The sequence below is a fragment of the Bombina bombina genome, chromosome 1, assembly GCF_027579735.1.
Source record: "Bombina bombina isolate aBomBom1 chromosome 1, aBomBom1.pri, whole genome shotgun sequence".
Classification (NCBI taxonomy): Eukaryota; Metazoa; Chordata; class Amphibia; order Anura; family Bombinatoridae; genus Bombina; species Bombina bombina.
Window position 1 is genome coordinate 501,890,641 of NC_069499.1, and position 20,539 is coordinate 501,911,179.

Genomic DNA, 20,539 nt, shown 5'->3' on the forward strand with positions numbered 1-20,539 from the left:
GCTGCTATATTGTGCACCATATAGTGCACAGCCCTGAGCCTACCGTGGTATGCTGTTTCACAAAAGATACATAAAGGGTTGAAAGTAGATTAGAGGTACAATAAAAGACCCTGATTTTTATTAACCATGAAATGTTTTTGTCATTACAGATGTGATGCAGGCTACAGCGGTTCACACTGTGAAAAGAAAGACTTCAATGTTTTATACGTGGTCCCAGGCCCAGTGCGTTTCCAGTATGTCTTAATAGCAGCAGTGATTGGTACTATCCAGATTGCCATCATCTGCATAGTGGTCCTATGTATAACAAGGTTTGTAAATAGTTTTTCTACAATGGCTAATATTTATAGTGAGCCGTATTGGGCTAGATTACAAGTGACGCTCTGTTTAGCACTTTTGCTCACGTACAAACACCGCCATAAGAAAACTTTTAACATGTTTAGAAGTTGACGATCACTGGTGTAAACAATGTAACAAGTAGGGATGGCTTTCAAAAAAATGCCATTCAGATAAAAACATCCTATGACAAATAGAAACTATATCTATTAATTAATCTATTCATTAGTTTACATATTATGGGCTAGATTATAAGTGATGCGCAACCGATTGTGCAGGGTGCATTTTACTTATTGCGACCTTGCACAAAGTATAGTGCAAGGAAAGTTAAGTGTTGTGTTCAAGCTCAATATAAAATAGTTCTGGACAATTTATAGTGTAAATGCTTAAATATACCAATAGTAAATCACATAAAAATATATTAAATATTTCTACATATTAAATGTAAAATCAAGGTTTATTACTGAAAAAACAGGATTTAAAGGGATATGATCAGGCAATGAACTAAGAGGGGGTCAGAGGTGTATATGTATATTATTATTGTTATTTATTTATAAAGCGCCAACAGATCCCGCAACGCTGTCCATGGGTACAAAGATAAAAGTACAACAGTGTTACAATACAATATAAGACATCGGGCAAAATTAAACAAACAAATAAAGAGGGAATTGAGGGCCCTGGTCCCGTGGGAACTTACAATCTAGATGGGTAGGAGGTTGAGAAACAGGAGGTGGGGACTGCAAAGGTGATTATAATGTCAGTGTGGAGTTAAAGAGAGGGCAACTATTAGGCAAGTAAAATTAATTTGTTACTGATTTGGTAATTGGCTTCCCTAAACAAAAAGGTCTTTAGGGAGTGTTTAAATGAGGAGAGGTTAAGGTAAAGTCTGACAACTCGAGGAATTGCGTTCCAGAGGGTTGGTGCCACATGAGAGAAGTCCTGTAGTCTAGCATGGGAGGAGGTGATGGTAGAAGATGCAAGGAGAAGGTCATTGTTGGATCTTAGGGGGCAGGCTGGAGTATATTTGTTGATGAGTGAGGACAGGTAGGGGGGCTGTGTTGGTAAGGGATTTGTAGGTCAGAGTGAGAATTTTTAATTTCATTCCGCTGTGAATGGGAAGCCAGCAAAGGGACTTGCAGAAAGGTGCAGCAGATACAGAGCGTCGGGAGAGGTTGATTAGTCTAGCAGAGGCATTTAGAGTGGATTGAAGGGGGGAGAGGCGGGAGAGAGGAAGGCCAGTTAGTAAGTTATTACAGTAGTCAAGTCTGGAAATTACTAGGGAGTGAATTAGCTGTTTAGTAGTTTCAGCACTCAACAGCTAATGGGTTCTTGTATGTGTGTATATATCTGTATGTGTGTGTACATATGAATGCATGTGTGCAGTGTTTTAAACTTTTAAATTTCAATACAAAACAATCATTTAAAATTAAGTGAACACCTCTATTATCTAACCTTCATCTTAGCGCACCTTCTGCTTAGTACTTGAGAAATCGACAGCATGAGTTTTCCAGAACGGCCCTGTAGAATTCTATTATATGAAGGATTTAGAGCACGTGCACTATCTGAAATGCAGATGTCAGCACAATTTAGACTTTCACCCCTGTGCTAAAATATTACTTACAACTTATAGGGCTCCATGTACTAAGCAGTCAATTCATCCGTCATTGTAGACGCGGATAAACTCGCCGTTACTCGCCGCGGGCGAAATGGTGTCCGCTGTCACTATGTACTAATATTCCCCCAATAAATAGACAAGTCTAGCCCGCCGCGAGCAGTTGCGGATTGTTGATAAATTTGACGCCTCGCTCGCCGGCGACCTAAGCTGATGTACTTAACTTTCAGTTGAATTGTCTGGCCAATTATTAACACGTGACATGCAAGGTGTCACGAACATCATAGTAGTCGCGGGAATAGAATTTTGCTCCTATAAAAGTTCAACTTATCTAAACAACTTTATTATTGTTCAAAATTTTTTGAAGAGTGATAACAGAGCGTTATTTTTGTAATATTTATTTACAATTTGGATATGGCTTCATCTGGATCTGATAATATATAAATATTAATATAAAAATAATTATAAAGATTGACAACTATACAATACAAATTTAAATAGATTACTCTTTAATTACAGTCGACAAATTGGGCGCAATTTATGTACATGGAAATGAGAGACAAATTAGACGCCAGTTATGCTGTAAGTACAATGCTGATATTACTGCCTTTTATATATGTCTAGACTGGCGTCTAGATTGACTTTCCTATTGTTTTGTACCTTGCCCGCCACCTAAAAGGTGGCGAGGCAAAAATAACGAGGTGGGAGCGGAAATTGTAGCGAGCGGACAAATAGATTTTTTTAGTACATTCGTTTTTGGCGAGTTGGTGGTCAAATGTGTCTAATTACAGTGAAAAATGGAAGCGGGTAGCGAGGTTTGGCGGATAAGTACGCTCGCAATTTTAAAGATGCGAGTTTTAACATAATTGACGGCTTTATACATATCAGTTTGCGAATTTTGACGCGAGATTTGTTGCGGGTAGCTCGCTGACTGCTTAGTACATGGAGCCCATAGAGGCCTATTTATGAAAGGCCTGTCGGTCATGATCCGACATTGCGGATCATGTCTGACAGACCTTGCTGAATGCGGAGAACAATACGCTCTCCGCATTCAGTATTGCACCAACAACTCTTGTGAACTGCTGGTGCAACGCTGTCCCCTGCAGATTCGCGGCCGCTAACAGGGGCTTCAAGCTCCATACGGAGCTTGATAGATATGCCCCATAGAGATATGAGCACAAATAGATGTTAGTGCTCAATAGTTCTAATACCTTTGTGCTCCATTTGTAATCTGGGCCTATATATTTTCTTTATTATATATTGTTTGCTTTCTGAAATGTGTCATAGCATACAAACCCCATAAGGGTGAACTTCAGTAGCCCTTCCATTCCTCATATGTTGAAGGCTTTAAACAGTTATCCTTATGTGCCAACACCACTTGTACGTCTAGCAAGTTAGCAAGCAGATGGCACTGCTGCTTTGGTGAAGAATCCTATTTCTATGCAACAAATATTGTTACATAGTTGGAATCAAAGTGTGGCATAAATATTTTTTAATGTGAAAGATTTTAAATGCCATACATTTACCCATAGTTTATAGGTTTAACCTTCATTATATTATACTATAAATGTCTTTTATTAGTTTTCTTCTATGGATAGGAGCAAAATCGCTATAAAACTGTTTAAGCAAGAAGAAGCAGTTCAGTGACTTTTGTTACCAAAGTGTGGAATGCAAATATGTGGCTGTTTGTCTTATATACAGTGTGTTAAGAGTAGAATGTCATCAAAATAGAAAGGGAGCTGTTTACCTGAAATTAGGGATGTATAATACATATTTCAATTTATTTTCCCATTCCTTTGAGACTATTAATAGATCAGCTTTAGGACTAAATATTAGTTTGTTTAGAAGCTATTTGATTTAGTAGCTGCTGTCTGAGCACTTGTATTGTTCATGCGACGTACTATTGGTATATTTTAGTCTTTTTAAAGGGACAGTAATTCCCTTGATATTAATTATTATTTGTCCTCTTGTAATGTAATTTAGCTCAGAAAATTGAGACATTTCTACTTTCCGGACCTGAAAAAACACACTGCAGACTTCTTAAGGCTAACCCCACTTCATATTTTCCCATAATTAGCTTTAACAGATAACTGCAAAACAATGCACTTTATTGTAATTCTATGAGAATGGCTACCCTTTGTATGTAACTGTTTATAACTATCCAGTTATAAACAGTTGCATAAAAATAATGTTAATACGTTTTAAGAAATGTTTAGACATTTTCTATGCCTTTCTATAGCAAGACAACAAAAATATCTTGTAATTACAATGAGTTTACAGTGACTTTAAAGGGACATGAAAGCCAAAAAGTTTTTTTTTTCATTATTCAGATAGAGCATACCATTTTAAACAACTATCTAATTTACTTCTATTATCTACTTTGCTTTGTTCTCTTGTCATCTTTTTTTGAAAATCATACCTAGGTAGACTCGGGAGCTAGGAGCTAGCTGCTGATTGGTAGCTACACATATATACCTGTTATCATCGGCTTACTGATATTTTTAGCTAGCTCCCAGTAGTGCATTGCAGAGAATGAAGTAAAATTTAAACTAGATGTCCCTTTAAGTACATGGAATGCTCATGCTGTAAATATTTCTTTAGACATAATATTTACGGATATAGTATTGTTAAAATCCAACCTTTATTGTTGTAAATAGTTCATTTTATTTAGTCTTACACTTTACTGTCATGGCTTTTAATACTGAGGACTCCTATTTTAGATTATTTCAGTCTCAGTCATTTCAGCAATAAATTTAGACAAGCTGATATGTTTATTTGAAAGCGTAAATACATTTTATTATTACATTTACTAAGACATATTTCATTGGCTGCCATGCAGGAGGTAGAGCGCTCCTGGGCAAGATTCTTCAGTCCTTGGTTTAAATTTACATAAACAAAAAACTACTTTCATATAAATCTGTCCAGTTTTTGAATATACTTTAAATTACCATAAATTTAATTATATGAACATGCAGGGAAATAAAGAAGACTTAATACAATGGTCGCGATTTGTTAAATGTTCTTTCCTCTACATCTTCAATCTGTACTATGTGTTGCAGGTGTTAAAAGAAAACTAAAACCAAACCAAAAATTTATCACTGTAATGAAGTTTCATGAGTTTTAGCTGGTCATAAACTTTTTATTCACTGGAATGCAGCCATATTTCTTTAATAAAGGCTGTGAGAGTCCACAATCCATTACTCCTGGGAATTATATTCCTGGCCACTAGGAGGAGGCAAAGATCCCAATACTCCCAGAGCCCTTAAAACCCCTCCCACTTTTAAGCTTGTCTTATCTTTGCCTTTGCAGGATGAAGGTGAAGAAGGAAGGTGCTCCAGGTGTTTGTGAAAAGGGTTTTCAGACTGATTTGAGGCCCAGTTTCACCATAGAGAGCTACAGTCTGAACTAAGATTGACATTGTTGAAGTATGAGTAGTGGCACAAGAAAACCCTGTAGGAGTTAGTTGCAGGCCTACCACAGGTTTCGTTGGGACAAGTCCCTAGCCTTCTCCTGTTGGTTCAGCATTAAACTCCACATATGGTGTAATGTGTACTGCACTAAATTGGCTATCTACTGGAAGCAGTTTTTGTCTGCATATGGTATGTCCAGTAGTATGAGTGCCTATCAGGTAAGTGCAGGGGTTGTTATTCTCACCTGTTTAGCATATAGACTATTAGTAGGCACTCGCTTATGGGTATATCATAGCCTGGGGACTATTATGTCAGGCAGTTTAGGCATGGGTTTAGTACTTTATTTTCACAATATTTAGGCCTTGAGGTGCGTTAAATTTTTAGTTTTTTATGTGTCTATTTGTGCACATCAGTTTTTTTCAAGCGTCGGTTTATTTGCGTGCATTATTTTTTCATGTGTCTGCTTGTTTGTGTGCGTCGTTTTTCTTCATTCATTGGCTTGATAAGTGCTACATTTATTTCACGTCTCAGTGTGATTACATGCGTCATTTTGTTATGCATTTATTATGTGTACGTGCCAGGTTTTAGAGTGCTTCATTTTCTTGTGTGCTTAGTATTATGGTATGTCTGTATGATCGACCTGTTGTCGGGTTAGCACTCATCCAATGCTCTATGGATTAATAACGCTACTAAAGCCTGCTTTAGCCTACGGTGAAGGGGTAAGTTTTCATTGCTTCTAACAGCTGCTTTATTTAGGTGTAAAGTTACTTTATTTATCTTGCCATTAATGTGTAAATCACTATCTGTATTTGGACTTTTTTCCTTACCTGCCTGTTTAATCTATTATTCATTATGGAGCATATTGATTCTGTCCCCTCTTCTATTAATATTTGTACCTCAGAAGCTAGATCCTCTGAATATTTTCTTACTAATATTTAGCAAGCTGGTTGATATAATCCCCCTGCTCAGCTTTGCGGATCAGTACAGATCATTTTATGCATTATAATCAGTCTAATGCTGCTGTTGCTTCTAAAGGTATCAGTCCTCTACTATATCTGAGATTTTAGTGGCTATGCCCCCTCCAAGTAAGCGTAATAAGGTGGTCTCGGATAGCCCTTTAGCTAGCTTTCTGATTTAAGTAAGTCTAAGTCTGTTAAGCTGAATGTTCAAGGTTCTGCTACTTCTGAGAAGTGTTATGTATTTAGGAGTTCAGAATTCAAAAGTTTCTGATGTGTAAGGGTTTATCTGATCAACTTTCTGAGGAATCTGCTGGTTAAGAGTTTTCTAATCAATTACAACTCTTGGAAACAGCTAATGCTTTCATTTGTGATGTGGTTGTTTATATAATTAAGATCAGCCCAAGAATATGGCTCTAGCAGTCTTGACTTGGAGGGCCTTGTGGTTAAAATCATGGTCTGCTGACATGGTTCCAAAATCCAGACTTCTGTCTTTTAAGGGGAAGGTGTTGTTCGGTCTGGTCAATTTTTTTTTCTATGGTGACTGGAGGAAACAAGCTTTTCTCCCTCAGTATAAGAAGTCTAAGGGTAATCGTAGGGCTTCTAACCATTTTCTTTCTTTTGTTAATCTAAGAACCAAATGTCTTCCTCTGCTTCTTCTCCCAGAAGTAGGGTTATTCAAGTTTTTTTTCTGGAAACCAAATCTGAATTAGAACAGGTTAAAACAGTCAAAAAGTCTGTTTCCACTACCAAGTCTGCATGAAGGTGTGGCCCCTCATCCAGATTGTCTGGTAAGGCAGTGTTTTTCAACCAGTGTGCCGTGGCACACTAGTGTGCCGTGAGAGATCCTCAGGTGTGCCACGGCAGACTGACAACAGTGTGACATATTTTTTAAACTTTGCTTGTTTTTTACTCCCAGTGCAGGGGTAGTTTGTAGGAGGCATGGCATAACACACATAATGTGTGTGTTTGTGTGTATGTGTATATATACATGCTGTATTAGGCTACAATGTGTGATTTTTTTTAAATTTTGGGATGGTGGTGTGCCACGGGATATTTTAATGTAAAAAAGTGTGCCACGGCAAAAAAAAGGTTAAAAATCACTGTGGTAAGGGATAGATTATGCCTTTTTCAGGGGGCTTGGTTTCATTCTGTTCAAGATCCATGGGTTCTGACCATTATTTCTCAAGAATACAGAATAGGTTTCAGATCAGGCCTTCCATCGGAAGGATTCTTCTTTATCATGTTCCAAAGAAGCTAGTAAAGGCAGGAGTCTTTTTTGGAAGTAATAGTTCCAGTTTCACATTTAGAACAGGATCATGGATTTTATTCCAACATCTTTATTGTCCCAAGAAAGAAGGACCTTACAGACCTGTTCTGTACTTGAAAACTTTAAACAAGTTTCTCAAGGTTGCTTCATTCTACATGGAGACTGTTCCTCTTGTCCAAAGAGGACAGTTAATGTCCTACATAGATCTGAAGGATGCTTATCTTTATATCCATATTCAAAGGGATCATCATCAGTTTTAAAGATTTGAATTTATGAACAATCATTTTCAGTTTTTTACTCTACTGTAGTAACAGCTCAGTATGTTTCCTTACCTGTACAATATCCATCTTTACATTTAGCAATATCTCATACCAACAGACTTTTGTTGTTTCTTCAAGAGCATGGTTGGAAAGTAAATTTTCTTAAAAGCACTTTGTCCCCTCAGTCCAGGATTACTTTTCTGGGTTTGATAATTGATTCAGTCTTCATGAGATTTTCCTTGACGGAACAGAGAATACTGAAAATACTCTCAACTTGTGCAATCTTTGGGCAGTTCCTTCTCTTTCTGTGGAGGTTTGTATGCATTGTCAGTGGTGCATTGATCTCACTCAGTTGGCTCAAAAGATTATTTTCGAAGCCAATACAAGAAAATCGTTTTCTTGGTGGATAAATCATTGGTCTATTGTTCTGGAGGCATCTATTTTTCCATCCAAATTAGACTGTGATCTCAACAGATGCTAGTCTCTTTGGTTGGGGTCTTAGAGAGCAAAGGGAGTTTGGTAATGTATGTATATATATATATACATATATATATGTGATTAAAATAGACAGTGCTAGTTATATAAGAATCACCATTTATTAAAAAGAATTAAAAAGTGTCACACACTGTGAATCATACATATAGAGTACATAAAAGCAATATTACAAAACACAATGCTAAATAAAACATATATCTAGATCGATAAAGATAAAAAGCCTGTATGTGGAGAGACAAAACAAACTGCTTGCCTGTCCAGGTCTGTAATCCAAACTACGCGTTTCAGTGGTCCTCCCCTTCCTCAGGTGAAACTGAATGTACAATTGTAGATAGGTATTATAGAAATGATGCTTGACTTTGCTTGGCTCTAATGTAGTTTTAAAGAGAAATGAAACCCAATGTTTTTATTTCATGATTCAGCTAGAGCATACAATTTTAAGCAACTTCTCAATTTACTTAATTTTCTTGGTTTCCATTATTGAAGGGGCAGCAATACACTACTGGGAGACAATGGGAAACATTGGTAAGTTAATGATAAGAGATATATATGTACAGCCATGAATCAGCAGCTAGGATTGAGTAGGGTTTCCAGGTGTCCAGTTTTCAACTGGAAAGTCCAATATTTTTGCAGGCTTTCCAGTAAAATCTTCACAAAAATACTAGACACTTAAAACTTTCATGTTTCAAATAGAGCATGTAATTTTAAACAGCTTTCCAATTTACTTTTATCACCAATTTTGCTTTGTTCTCTTGGTATTCTTAGTTGAAAGCTAAACCTAGGAAGGCTCATATGATCATTTCTAAGCCCTTCCCCCCTCTTATCACATACTTTTTTTTTTGCTTTTCACAACAGTGGAGAGCTAGTTCATGTCAGCCATATAGATAACATTGTGATAACACATGTAGCTTGAGGCAGACAATGCACTAATTGGCTAAAATGAAAGTCAATAGATAATAAATAAAATGTCATGTGATCAGGGGGCTGTCAGAAGATGCTTAGATATAAGTTAATCACAGAGGTAAAAAGTATATTAATATAACCGTGTTGGTTATGCAAAAATGGGGAATGGGAAATAAAGGGAATATCTATCTTTTTAAACAACAACAATTCTGGTGTTGACTGTCCCTTCAAATATTTAGTTAAGAGTTAAAATGATTAATTTGGATGTTACTTGCAGCCAAGGGGTAAAATAACTGCTCAGTTGTGAAAATATACAAGTGGGATCAGGAGTGGGTGCTACAGAAGAGCTTTTTTGTGTGTGTGTGTGGGGGGGGGGGGTCATGTGACTCGTGTAGGACACCTGGCATCCCTACTCCTGAGCCCACTTAGTTATGCTTTTCAACAAAGGATACCAAGAGAACAAAGTTAATAAAAGTACATTGTAAAGTTGTTTAAAAGTGTATGCGCTATCTAAATCATGAAAGAAAATTTGGGAGTTTCATGTCCCTCTAAAGCAGATAAGTTTATTTCTGATTTAATGGACTTTGATTTGTTCATTACTGTATACTTCCTAGATCATACAGACTGCTTAAAGGACCACTCAATGCAGTAGAATCTCATAATTAACAAGTGCATAATAAAAAGACAATGATTTAACACCTACTCTGAATTTCAAATAAGCAGTAAATTTTTATAGGACACATTAAAAAAAATTCTCACATTTCCATCCCTCTGTATCATGTGACAGACATCAGCCAATCACAGACTAGTATACATATACCCTGTGAGCTTGTGTACATGCCCAGTAGGATTGTGTTCCTCAAAAAATGGGAATATAAATAGACTGTGCAAAATTCTATAATGGAAGTAAATTGGAAATTATCTTAAAACTGCATGCTCTATCTGAATCATAAAAGTTTATTTTGACTTGAGTGTCCCTTTAACTGCAGACACTACGGTATGTGTACATAGCAAACAGCTAACTTGAAACTGTGTAACAAGTTTGCCTGGTGTGCAGAATGGTTGCTATGGCAACATACTAAACTTTTCTGCACTACAGTCAGCTTTTTAAAAAAAAAAAAAAAAAACACATCCAGTTTCAGAAATATATACTCAACAAAATTAGCATTTAAAGGGACACCTAAGTCAACATAAACTTGATCACTTGGGGGGCTGGGCAGTGCAATGTAAATTAATTTAGCTAACCAGGAGGGGGAAAGTTAAAATAAAAGCAAGGAAAGAAGGAGGGGGGGGGACTGTGTGCAGGGCAGACCATGTTATTTTTCTACATGACATCCATGCTGAGTTGTGCTTAGAAGTCCTAATTGAAATTGAATGTGAGAATTAATATCTTACAGGAGCAGATTGAGCATGTGTAAAGTGCTCTAAGAGAGGGCAGATTTTTTAAAATGATCTTAGATCTTGTCAGTGTTTTCTAACAGTGTTTTTCACTATAAGCTTTTTTTAATATTATTTTAAACTAACCCCTCCTGAAGCAAAACCCTCCAGGGAAAAAAAGAAACCAACTAATAACCTTACTTCCCCACCTCACATTGGCATTTTATAATTTTTTTTTTTCTTACACACAGCTAGATTACGAGTTTTGAGCGCTATAGGGATTTTAAGGACCGGCACAAAAGTGGCGTTATTTCACCTCCCTATAGCACTGGCATTACGAGTTTAAAAAAGCAGGCTTGTGCGGGCGATATGGTGGCATTGGGCTCCATACCGCACTGAAAACAAGCGCTGCTTTGATGTGCTCGTGCACGATTTCCCCATGGACATCAATGGAGAGAGCCGGCCCAAAAAAAGCCTAACACCTGCGATCGCAGAAATAAAAGCTCTGTAAAGCAGCCCCATTGATGTTTATTGGAAAAAAGAAAATAATGTTTAAACTGAATACCCTAACATAAACCCCAAGTCTAAACACCCCTAATCTGCTGCCCCTGACATCGTCGCCACCTACATACAGTTATTAACCCCTAATCTGCCGCCCCCAACATTGCCGCCACCTACATAAAACTATTAACCCCTAATCTGCCGCTCCCTATGTCGCCACCACTATACTAAAGTTATTAACCCCTAAACCTCTGGCCTCCCACGTCACTACCACTAAATAAATCCATTAACCTCTAACCCAAACGTAACCCTAAGCCTAACCCTAACACCCACTAACTTTAACATAATAAAAATATAGCTAAATTAAATTTACAATTATTAACTAAATAAACCTATTAAACCCAAACCGCCAGCCCCCCCTACATGGCAACAAGCTAAATTAAAATATATTAACCCCTAAACCTAACCCTAACCCCCCCTAACTTTAACATAATTAAAATAATAATATTTAAATAGGGTTTGTGATGCAGGATGGCGGCGGTTTAGGGGTTAAAATATTTATTATAGTGGCAACAATGTCGGGGAGCGGCGGAATAGGGGTTAATACATTTTATACTGGCGGCAATGTCCGGAGTGGCAGATTAGGGGTTAATACATTTATTATAGTGTTTGCCATGCGGGAGGGCCTCGGTTTAGGGGTTAATAGGTAGTTTATGGGTGTTTAGTGTACTTTTTAACACTTTAGTTATGAGTTTTATGCTACAGCTTTGTAATGTAAAACTCATAACTACTGACTTTAGATGGCGGTACGGATTATGTCAGTATAGGGTGTACCGCTCACTTTTTGGCCTCCCAGGCAAACTTGTAATACCGGCGCTATGGAAGTCCCATTGAAAAAGGACTTTTTTAAAAGTGCGGTACTGACATTGGGTGACGGCTAAAAGGTGTGCGGTACACCTATACCTACAAGACTTGTAATAGCAGCGTTAGGGAAAAAGCAGCGTTATGAGCCATAACGCTGCTTTTTCAATCATAAAGCCAAACTCGTAATCTAGCTGTTAATTTTTTATCTTAAAATTGGTGAGGCACTCCCGGTACTGCCCCAATGGAGGAGCCATAACACATATATACACTTTTGAGCCCACACGATGAGATGTAAAATATTTATTTTAGAGAAATTTAATGTTTTGTAAAAATACTTCAAATTATTCTCCACTTGAAAATATTTGTATTTATTTATTTGGGTGGGAAGCATCATGTTTAATATGTCAACACTTTTTAATACTATATTTGACTGCGATAAACATGCACAAATTAATTGAAACTGTCCTACTTCAATAAAATGTGTTTATTAATGTCCCATGACATTGCTTCCAGAAATACTGCCGAGGTCAATATTTTGAACATATAAATAGTGACAAATACCATCATTTTAGCACCAAATAAATGTCAAATGAAGAATTTTGACAGTGGTATATATTGCTTAAAACAGTGTTAAAGTTAAAAACTACTTTATGGGTTCTTAAAGATATTGCCCCTCTGTGTGCGCCTTTACTTAATGTTATTTATACAAATTACATCCTCTACTCTACAAAATTATCCTCTACTGTATTTTGCTCAGTTTTATTTATATGTTTAGGGAGCATAGTTGCAGCTCCATAGCTATGGATAAAAAATATTGTTTTCAATAGGATAATAACTTTTATGCTTCAATTGTATAACACTAGACTAGCTCTAATTCCATTCCTCGTGCATTGTAAAGACCAATGCTGCAAATAATAGAAATAATAACATAAGTAGAACAATATAAATCTGCTCCATTTTTGGAAAAACCTCATTAAATAATATTTTAATATGTATTATTGATAACATAGTATACTATATTGTCCACATGCAGCAACACAATGCTATAGTATAGTCACATGACAGCATTAACCTTTTCTTTAAGTTAGTTACCACAATGAAGTGTTACAGTTCACTTTTGGGAAAATGTAGACTGTAATCAGTATATAAATAAAATAAAACAAATAAAAAAACAAATATTAGGGCAGCTTTATTATAGGAATAAAACAGGGGGTAGCTGTTTGAGAGATGAACATATTATGGTGCTTCTAACTGTTCTAGAAAGCAGGTTGTTCAAGACACAGAACTCTTAAGTCACTAATGGCCTGGAATATCTATTTCATTTTGCTGATACGTATATACTATATTTAGAGCAGAGTATTTATTTGTCCATCCATAAACTCTCTAGGGCAAAAATTACATCAAGAAAAGCCATCGTTGTAAAATCCCAGTGCACCCACATGTCAAACTGATGGGCAGGAAAATGACAGATGGTGCATTGATCCTTATGCGATTTTCAAATGCTTACAATAATAACTTGATCTAATGTTTCTTTTTGCTCAAGAAAACCATGTGCTCCTACTGCAGCTGACAAAAAAATCTGCTATTGGCAAATCTTAGACAAGAGAGAATTGTATGTCACTAAAAATGCCACCGGGGATAGGTAGCAAGATGGGATATGCCCAAAGAAAATGAAAGAGACATTACAAAGCAGTGGGGAAGTTTGTCAAGTGAAGTATAAAATTCACCCAAGTAGAAACAATAGAAAGGTATATTACTCAGAAAATGTTCCTTGTCATTGTACATTTGCAGCTACTCAGCAGTGAACATTGATGAGCTTTGCTTGGGTGCACATCACTTAAACGGGTTAGAAAAGAAATAATGAATATGGATTAATGTATATAAAGCTACAGAAAACCATCAGCATTTTGCACTAGTCTCTTCCTTTGGCATCTGTATACCAACATGCATTAATAAAGCTTTGTCCCTCAATAAACTATTACTAAATTATATTCATTAAAAATATTGTATGAAGTTTCCTCTGCTATAGAATTTAAAATACTCTGGAGTAGCTTTATGTTCTTGTGGTTCAGGATATAAACCACACACACACTATAGATGATTATGTAGTTATATACTGTCTGTTTAAAATAAAGGCAGTATGAAGAAAAATGTTCATAGAGTCTATTTTCATTTATATTAAATTATTATATTTGGCTGTACATAATATTTAATTTGCTTGATTTATGTATTTATTTATTGGCATATTTTTCCTGTTTGTATATTATAAAAATGCTATAAGCAAGATATAAAATAGTGCAAGTATTATATCTATTTCTTAAAGGACCACTAAACACAAATTGTAAACTACATGATTTTGAACCTTCATATATGAGAATAATTTTGCAATGAAAACTGCAGCTTTATTTTGTCAAATACGCATATTGTTTTATGTTTATTCATTTCACTGTTTTTCCTGTGCCTCAGAACAAAAAATCCTTGCTAACCAAAAACAAAATAATATTCAAATATAGCACAAACTCTTGGCTAGGTTACGAGTTTTGCGTTAGGCTTAAAAAGCAGCGTTAGCCGGTCCTAACGCTGCTTTTTAACGCCCGCTGGTATTACGAGTCTTGAAGGTACAGGCTCACCGCTCATTTTTTTGGCCAGACTTGGAAATACTGCAAATCCACTTACATAAATTGCATATCCTCTTTTTTCAATGGGACTTGCATAGCGCCGGTATTACGAGTCTGCCAAAAAGTGAGCGGTAGACCCTCTCCTGTCAAGACATGTAACGCATATTAAAGTCAGTAGTTAAGAGTTTTACACTACAACGCCGTAGCATAGAACTCTTAACTAAAGTGCTAAAAAGTACACTAACACTGATAAACTACCTATTAATCCCTAAACTGAGGCCCTCCCGGATCGCAAACACTTTAAAAAATTTTTTAACCCCTAATCTGCCGAACTGGACATAACCGCCACTATAATAAATATATTAACCCCTAAACCGCCACACTCCCGCCTCGCAAACATTAGTTAAATATTATTAACCCCTAATTTGCCATCCCTAACATCGCCGACACCTACCTACATTTATTAACCCCTAATCTACCGCCCCTAACGTCGCTGCCACTATACTAAAGTTATTAACCCCTAAATCTAAGTCTAACCCTAACCCTCCCTAACTTAAATACAAATAAAAGAAATCTAAAGAAAAATTACTATCATTAACTAAATTATTCCTATTTAAAACTAAATACTTACCTTTAAAATAAACCCTAAGCTAGCTACAATATAACTTATAGTTACATTGTATCTATCTTAGGGTTTATTTTTATTTTACAGGCAAGTTTGTATTTATTTTAACTAGGTAGAATAGTTATTAAATAGTTATTAACTATTTAATAACTACCTAGCTAAAATAAATACAAATATATCTGTAAAATAAAACCTAACCTAAGTTATACTAATACCTAACACTATACTATAATTAAATTAATTCCCTAAATTAAATACAATTAAATACAATTAAATAAAATTAGCTAAAGTACAAAAAAACACACTAAATTGCAGAAAATAATAAACAAATTACAAGATTTTTAAACTAATTACACCTAATCTAATCCCACTAACAAAATATAAAAGCCCCCCCAAAATAAAAAAGCCCTACCCTACACTAAATTACAAATAGCCCTTAAAAGGGTCTTTTGTGGGGCATTGCCCCAAAGTAATCAGCTCTTTTACCTGTAAAAAAATTACAAATCCCCCCCAACATTAAAACCCACCACCCACACAACCAACCCTACTCTAAAACCCACCCAATACCCCCTTAAAAAAACCTAACACTAACCCATTGAAGATCACCTTACCGGGAGAAGTCTTCATTCAACCGGGCCGAAGTCTTCAACGAAGCCGGGAGAAGTCTTCATCCAAGTCGGGCGAAGTGGTCCTCCAGAGGGGTAGAAGTCTTCATCCAGACGGCATCTTCTATCTTCATCCATCCGGCGTGGAGCAGGTCCATCTTCAAGAAATCCGACGCGGAGCATCCTCTTCATCCGACGGCTAACACTGAATGAAGGTTCCTTTAAATGATGTCATCCAAGATGGTGTCCCTTCAATTCTGATTGGCTGATAGAATTCTATCAGCCAATCGGAATTAAGGTAGAAAAAATCCTATTGGCTGGTGCAATCAGCCAATAGGATTGACGTTCAAGCCTTTTGGCTGATCCAATCAGCCAATAGGATTGAGCTTGCATTCTATTGGCTGTTCACCGGATGGATGAAGATAGAAGATACCGTCTGGATGAAGACTTCTGCCCGTCTGGAGGACCACTTCGCCCGGCTTGGATGAAGACTTCTCCCGGCTTCGTTGAGGACTTCAGCCCGGTTGAATGAAGACTTCTCCCGGTAAGGTGATCTTCAAGGGGTTAGTGTAAGGTTTTTTTAAGGGGGTATTGGGTGGGTTTTAGAGTAGGGTTGGTTATGTGGGTAATGGGTTTTAATGTTGGGGGGGATTTGTAATTTTTTTTACAGGTAAAAGAGCTGATTACTTTGGGGCAATGCCCCGCAAAAGGCCATTTTAAGGGCTATTTGTAATTTAGTGCAGGGTAGGGCTTTTTTTATTTTAGGGGGACTTTTTTATTTTGTTTGAGGGATTAGATTTGGTGTAATTAGTTTAAAAATCTTGTAATTTGTTTATTATTTTCTGTAATTTAGTGGGGTTTTTTTTTATACTTTAGCTAATTTTATTTAATTGTATTTAATTGTATTTAATTTAGGGAATTAATTTATTCATAGTGTAGTGTTAGGTGTAATTGTAACTTATTTTAGGTTTTATTTTACAGGTACTTTTGTATTTATTTTAGCTAGGTAGTTATTAAATAGTTAATAACTATTTAATAACTATTTTACCTAGTTAAAATAAATACAAACTTGCCTGTAAAATAAAAATAAATCCTAAACTAGATACAATGTAACTATTAGTTATATTGCAGCTAGGTTAGGGTTTATTTTACAGGTAAGTATTTTGTTTTAAATAGGAATAATTTAGTTAATGATAGGAATATTTATTTAGATTTCTTTTAATTATATTTTAGTTAGGGGGTATTAGGTTTAGGGTTAGACTTAGGTTTTAGTGGCGGCGACGTTGGGGGCGGCAGATTAGGGGTTAATAAATGTAGGTAGGTGGCGGCGATGTTAGGGCCGGCAAATTAGGGTTTAATTATATTTAACTATTTGTGTTTGTGAGGCGGGAGTGTGGCGGTTTAGGGGTTAATATGTTTATTATAGTGGCGGCAACGTTGGGGGCGGCAAATTAGGGGTTAATAAGTGTAAGTAGGTGGCGGCGACATTGGGGGCGGCAGAGTAGGGGTTAATAAATATAATGTAGGGTTCGGCGATGTTGGGGGCAGCAGATTAGGGGTTCATAAGTATAATGTAGGTGGCGGCGGTGTCTGGAGCGGCAGATTAGGGGTTAATAATTATAATGTAGGTGTCGGGGGTGGCAGATTAGGGGTTAATAAGTGTAAGATTAGGGGTGTTTAGACTCGGGGTTCATGTTAGGGTGTTAGGTGTAGAAATTTTTTTTATTTCCCCATAGGAATCAATAGGGCTGCGTTTTTGCAGGTGTTAGACTTTTTTTTCAGCCGGCTCTCCCCGTTGATTCCTATGGGGAAATCGTGCACGAGCACGTACGACCAGCTCACCGCTGACTTAAGCAGCACTGGTATTGGAGTGCGGTAATGAGCAAAATTTTGCTCAACTCTCACTTCTTGTCTTTTAACGACGGGATTGTAAAAACCCGTAATACCAGCGCTGCAGGTAAGTGAGCGGTGAGGGAAAACTGCTCGTTAGCACCGCATAGCCTCTAACGCAAAACTCGTAATTTTGGTCCCCTTTATTTTCCCTTAAATTGGTTTAGCACTGATTTAACTTAGTTACTATTGAAAAGAATGCTTCTCCTATCATGATTGTTGATGCAAAACTGATAATCCACCTTTACAAACATGTGACTTCTGATAATCTTAGGGGGGAGGGTGAAAATAACAAAAGCTTACATAAATTGCCTAAAAGTATTAACCCAAACCTCCCTGGGATAAAGTGAAACATGCACACTTTTTAGATGTATTTTACAGCAAAAGGCAGCAAAAAAAATAAAGAATGTATAATGCAATAATGTTTCACTTGCAATAATGAAACATTTTATATGTTATTTAACGGTCCTTTAATATTTTTCTGGTTTACAGGAAATGCCCAAGAAGCAACCGAATTCACAGACAAAAGCAAAACACGGGGCACTACAGTTCAGACAACACGACTAGAGCATCAACACGGTTAATTTAAAGCACGCATGTTTCCACAATGGCAAAACTGTCAAATGAGCCCTTGGACTAGATTAATATTAGTCAAGTAAAGGACAAGAGATCTACACATGTTGCCTTGCATTTGTGGTAATCTACACCAATGAAAACATGTACTACAGCTATATTTGAATATGTATGGATATATTTGAAATAGTATACATTGTCTTGATGTTTTTTTCTGTAATGTAAATAAACTATTTATATCACATAATATAGTTTTTTCTTTCAATGTATTTGTTATATTTAATAAATACTCAGTGATGAGAACTTTGGCATTCTTATATATTATGTGTGAAATAAATGCATGCATATTTTTTTTTTTTTTTTATCTTTTGCTTTTTTTTATTTTTTTTTTATTTAAACGTAGCCAAGCTAGCTAAAACAAAAGGCGAGGGGGGGGGGGGTAATTGGATCATTTTATGAATTGTGGAATATTTTTGCAAAACAATTATTATAAAATAATTCCTGTTGCATTTGGTTCTATTTAATATTAATATTCACTAGGTATAATACAATAAAATATGTTTTTCTACAGATAAAGCATTATAGTAACATACTGTCTGGCGTCAGATTTTTGCTGTTTATATTTATATGAAAGAATATAAAATTTATCCTCACAATCTACATTTTATTTTTTACATAAAAACATACATTCTTATGGCAACCACAAGGAAGACATAAGACATGATTTTCTAAAATGTATTAATAGAATGTCCTCAGCTCATGCAGCTTGAGTGGAAAGTAGGCACAGATACTATAATAAAATTATTAAAATAAATTATTTAATTTATGGCACACAAATAAAACAATATAAATCCTAAACCTAGAAAAACAAGTTATACATAAAAACTATATAACTATAAAAAACGATCTAAGGGACGTCTACCTTTCAGTTCACAAATGACGTGTCTGAAATATAACCTTTGAGGCGCACCATTGTAAAATAGTGGTAAAGGGACATTGTACACTAGATTTTTCTTTTGCATAAATGTTTTGTAGATTATCCATTTGCATAGCCCATCTGGTAGTATTTTTTAAAAAATGTATAGTTTTGCTTATTTTTAAGAACATTGCACTGATTTTCAGACCCCTAACCAAGCCCCACAGTGCCAGATGTATACACGCGTTTACAGACTCCTGCTGGCTCCTGTTTGTGTTATCTGTCTTTTCATATGGGGGGAAGGGGAGTGTCTGCTCTTTTTGTTTACCCAGTCCCTTTCAGTGGGTGTCCCAGACTACCTCATCAACAGTACTAAACTGGGAGCTTCTAAGTAAGTTTTTAAGAGGTTTTATACTGGATTTTTAGATCAGTATCTGTGCATATTCATCTTGCAGTTATATTAAAAGGGGGAGTATACTGTGCCTTAAATTCATTAGTGATATTTAATCAAAAATCTGATTTAATTTTCATCCAACACATTTAATCAATAAGATTAATATATTTACTAATCCTTAATATTGCTTAGAGGGCCTACAAAAAGAATCTCTACACTCCAATGTTCTTCACATAGAAGAATATGCCCTATTTATTCATAAATAAATATTTCTATATATATATGATGTTTTTGGTACAATATATAGCTCTCTCTCTCTCTCTCTCTCTCTCTCTATATATATATATATATATATATATATAGAGAGAGAGAGAGAGGTGAGAAAAGCAGAGGTAAGAAGGATTTAGGTACAGTTGCAAAGTACCCTGCAAGCTTACTACATGCCATGTGCCATTGCACATTTTTAGGAAATAATTAATTTGTTTGTAGTCATTTACATGCACCTCTTGATGTGATCATATACTTTACATGTTTTAAAATCAGGTCTGGAATCTAATCAATGTTTTAGATGGACTTTCATTTATCACTACTTTTTAATCTAGCCGTGTCATTCTAATCCCACAAACTCCAGCGTTCCACTTAAAAATTTGTATGTTTTGTGAGCTAATGTTTTTGACCTGTTCTCCAATCAGTGCTCTAGCTACAAAAAAAAGTGCCATACGGCTAGATCACTGATTGGAGAACAGTTCATCTTTTTCAGAAGTGATCCATGAATGTCCCTGTAAAATATTGCTTGGATTCCTGTCCTGATTTTAAAACATGTAATGTTTACCATCACTTTAAAGCTTTCAAAATAACGATCTAAGGGACGTCTACCTTTCAGTTCACAAATGACGTGTCTGAAATATAACCTTTGAGGTGCACCATTGTAAAATAG

The 20,539-nt window shown here is 36.0% G+C and overlaps 1 protein-coding gene across 2 annotated transcripts in view; it reads left to right on the forward strand.

The window, feature by feature from the left end:
* The window catches only part of TMEFF2 (transmembrane protein with EGF like and two follistatin like domains 2), a 911,723-nt gene extending 893,184 nt beyond the window's left edge, over positions 1 to 18,539 (forward strand). For both annotated transcript variants that reach the window (XM_053698579.1, XM_053698578.1), the window contains exons 9-10: positions 150 to 308; positions 18,212 to 18,539. In XM_053698579.1, the coding sequence (XP_053554554.1) occupies positions 150 to 308; positions 18,212 to 18,308 (256 nt within the window). In that variant the 3' untranslated portion in view covers positions 18,309 to 18,539. The remainder of the gene's footprint in view (positions 1 to 149; positions 309 to 18,211) is intronic.
* Positions 18,540 to 20,539: the final 2,000 nt, after the last annotated feature.